Source organism: Moschus berezovskii, chromosome 28, assembly GCF_049115385.1.
Source record: "Moschus berezovskii isolate FMDL1 chromosome 28, NW_MosBer_1.0, whole genome shotgun sequence".
Taxonomy (NCBI): domain Eukaryota; kingdom Metazoa; phylum Chordata; class Mammalia; order Artiodactyla; family Moschidae; genus Moschus; species Moschus berezovskii.
The window spans coordinates 15,485,001-15,487,983 of NC_142487.1; the positions used below are offsets into that span (position 1 = coordinate 15,485,001).

General features: G+C 71.0%; 1 protein-coding gene across 1 annotated transcript in view; it reads right to left on the reverse strand.

The window, feature by feature from the left end:
* SKOR2 (SKI family transcriptional corepressor 2) overlaps positions 1 to 2,544 on the reverse strand; it is a 43,076-nt gene extending 40,532 nt beyond the window's left edge. Inside the window, exon 1 of the mRNA XM_055416827.2 lies at positions 1 to 2,544. This exon is cut by the window's left edge and continues 42 nt beyond it. Coding sequence (XP_055272802.2) covers positions 1 to 2,544 — 2,544 coding nt within the window.
* Positions 2,545 to 2,983: the final 439 nt, after the last annotated feature.

Genomic DNA, 2,983 nt, shown 5'->3' on the forward strand with positions numbered 1-2,983 from the left:
CGGGCTGCCGGGGCTGCTGCCGAGGCCGCCGCTCGGCTTCTGCGAGGCCAGCGGCGGGGGCGGCGGCGGGGGCAGTTCCGGGCCGCCGGCCTCACCCAGTTTCCCGTCCTCCTGCAGCAGCCGCGAGTTCAGCGCCAGCGGGAAGGCCCCCGCGGCGGCCGGCGCGCGGTCCCGGCTGCTCCCCTTCTCCGACAGCCCTCTGCCCTGGAGGAATCGGCCGCCGCCGACCAAGGGGTCCCCTAGCAGGAGCCCCGTCTCCTCGTCTTCCTCCTCGTCGTCCTCGGGCTCCCGACCTTCCTCCTCCTCCTCCTCGCCCTCGGGGGGCTTGTGGCCCTCCACGTCCACCTCCTGCTCCTCTTCCTCGTCGTCCTCGTCCTCGGAGCTGTCCTCGCTGGGGTAGCTGCAGCTGGTGCCACCGGGGGACAGAAGGCCTCGGGGGTGCGGCTGCGGGGCCGGCGGCGGGGGCGGCGGGGGCGGCGGCGGCGGGGCCGCGTGGTGGCGCTCGGCGCCCGGCTCGTCGGGCTGCGGGGGCAGCAGCAGCAGCGGCGGCGACGGCGGCTGCGGGGGGTGGTGGTGGTGGTGCGGGTGCGGGTGCGGGTGGTGGTGCTGGTGGTGGTGGTGGTGATGCGCTGGGGCCGAGTGCGGCGCGCCCGCGGACGCCCCGTGCAGCTTGGCCAGGCTCTCCGCGTCGTCCTTGCCGCCCACCGGCCGGAAGGCGCTCGAGTGGTGGTAGCTGCCTCCGCCGGCTTTGCGCCCCTCCAGGAGGTGAGGGTGGGGGGCCGCGGGCCCTCGGGCGCCCGCGGGGCCCGCTCCGGCGGCCGCGGCCACCGAGCCCGGGTCGGCCGGGGGCGTGGAGCCCGCACTGCAGTCCCCGCCGCCGCCGCCCGGGGGCGACTCGAAGAGCGCGTCGCGGGCCCCCGCGCCGCCCGCAGGAGGCGGCTGGCCGGAGCCCGGGCCGTTGGCCACGACCGGAGGCGGCTGACCCGGCGGGGGCGCCGCTTCGGCGCCCGCGCCCGCGCCGCCGGGCTCGGCCAGGTCCAGGAAGGCCTGGCGCAGCAGGGCCGGGCTTTCCCCCAGCGCGCAGCCGAGCGCCGAGGGCGGCTGCGGCGGGGGCTGTAGGTACGTGGGCACCGGCAGCCCGCCCGGGGTCCGCGGAGGCCAGAACATGCAGAAGGGCGGGTAGAAGGCGTCCTTGCGGCCCGCCGGCCAAAAGAGGCCCGACAGGCCGGCCTTGGGCGCCGCGCCCGCGCCGCCCGCACCCCCCAGGGCCTCGGCCGCGGCGCCCGCGTCCTCCTTCTTGTGGCACAAGCCGAAGGCGGCGGCGGCGGCCGGGAAGGTGTAAGGATGCGGGAAGAGGCCCCCGCAGCCCGGGAACTTCTGCAGCACGCCCCCGAACGAGCCCTTGCTGGGCACCGGGATGACCGGGTAGCTGCGCGGCCCTTTGGCGCCGGCCGCCGCGCCCGCGCCGGTCACGCAGCCGCCCCCGGCGCCGCCCCCGGCCGCTCCGGCGCCCCCCGAGGCCGCGGCCACCGAGAGGCTGGCGGCGGCGGCGGCCGAGAGGCTGGCGGCGGCCACGACGGCCGCCTCCTGCAGCGAGTCGTCGTCGTCCTCGAAGCGCGGCCGCTTATGATGCGGCGCGTGCGGCGCGCCGGCCAGCTCGGCCAGAGGCGGCGGGGGCGGCGGCGGCGGGGGCGCCCCCAGCAGGTGCGGGCCCAGGAGCCCCCCGCCCCCGGCCACCGCCGCCGCCGCCGCCACCGCGGCCGCCTTGACCGAGCTGAGCGGGTGGCAGGCGGGGTGCGTGCCCGGCTGGGGCAGCGCGCGCTTTCGGCTCCCGCCGTTGAACATGGCCTTGACGTCCTCCCAGGCGAAGACGAGCTCGTCCTGGGGGCTCTTGTCCGTGAGCTTGAGATGGCGGCGCCACGAGTTGAAGTTGGCCGCGTCCGGCTGCGTGTACTTGGCGTCGGGCGTGCGGTGCGAGTGGAAGATGAACTTGTTGGGTGAGAAGTACATGTTACAGTAGCTGCATTTGATACACTTGGCGCGCGAGCTGTTGTAGCGCGCGGGGATGAAGCTGCCGCGGCAGCCCCAGGCGCACTCGTGCGAAACGTCGAAGGCGAAGTTGTCGGGCAGCTTGGGCGGCCTGTTTTCGCCGAGGAACGACTTGCACAAGCGCTCGGCCTCGCGCTTGGTGATCATGCCGCAGCGGCGCGAGGAGATGGGCATGGCCCCGGCGCGCCGCAGGATCTCCAGCTGCACCGGCGTGCACTGCACGCACGTGATGCCCAGCGCCACGCGGCGGTTGTGGATCTCGTTGTAGCTGAAGTTCTTGAGGAGAGTGTTGGAGATCTGCGCCAGGCATAGGCGCTCCTGCCCGTCGATCACCAGCGACACGATGGGAATGCCGTAGAGGATCACCTGGCCCACCTGGTTGGGTTTCAGGTTGGCGTGGCCCGGTCGCGGCTGGCTCAGCGCGTCGGGCTGGAAGGCGCTCGACGGCGATGCCAGCAGGATGTCGTTGGGCCCCGGCAGCGGGCTGGAAGCCATCTCCTCCGCCGGGGAAGCCCGGGCCGAGCCCTCCGGGTCAGCCTTGGAGACTGGAAGGGAAAGGAGAAAACGTTGGCTAGAGTCTTTTCAGTTTACCAAAGAGAGGGGTGGGTTGTGCGGCTAACTGAAGAATTATCATAATAATTTACTTCGGTTAAGATACAGTTATCACTGGGCAAAGGGACCAAGTTTCGGACACAGGGAAGTCCTCTCTCCTAAATTTCTTAAATCAGGTGATCCTTGGGAAACGCGGGGATTTGGAAGTACTTCAGTTCTAAATATCCTACGTAAATTTTAAAAAAGTCACTTCCTAAGGAACTCAAGACTTTATCCCGGATTTATGGAAGCCATTAGAATAAAATGGCATGCCTGTTAGAAATTAGGAAGTGACGATGACAATTGTAACTAGGAGAGGTTACAGAAGTTATGGAAAACTGAG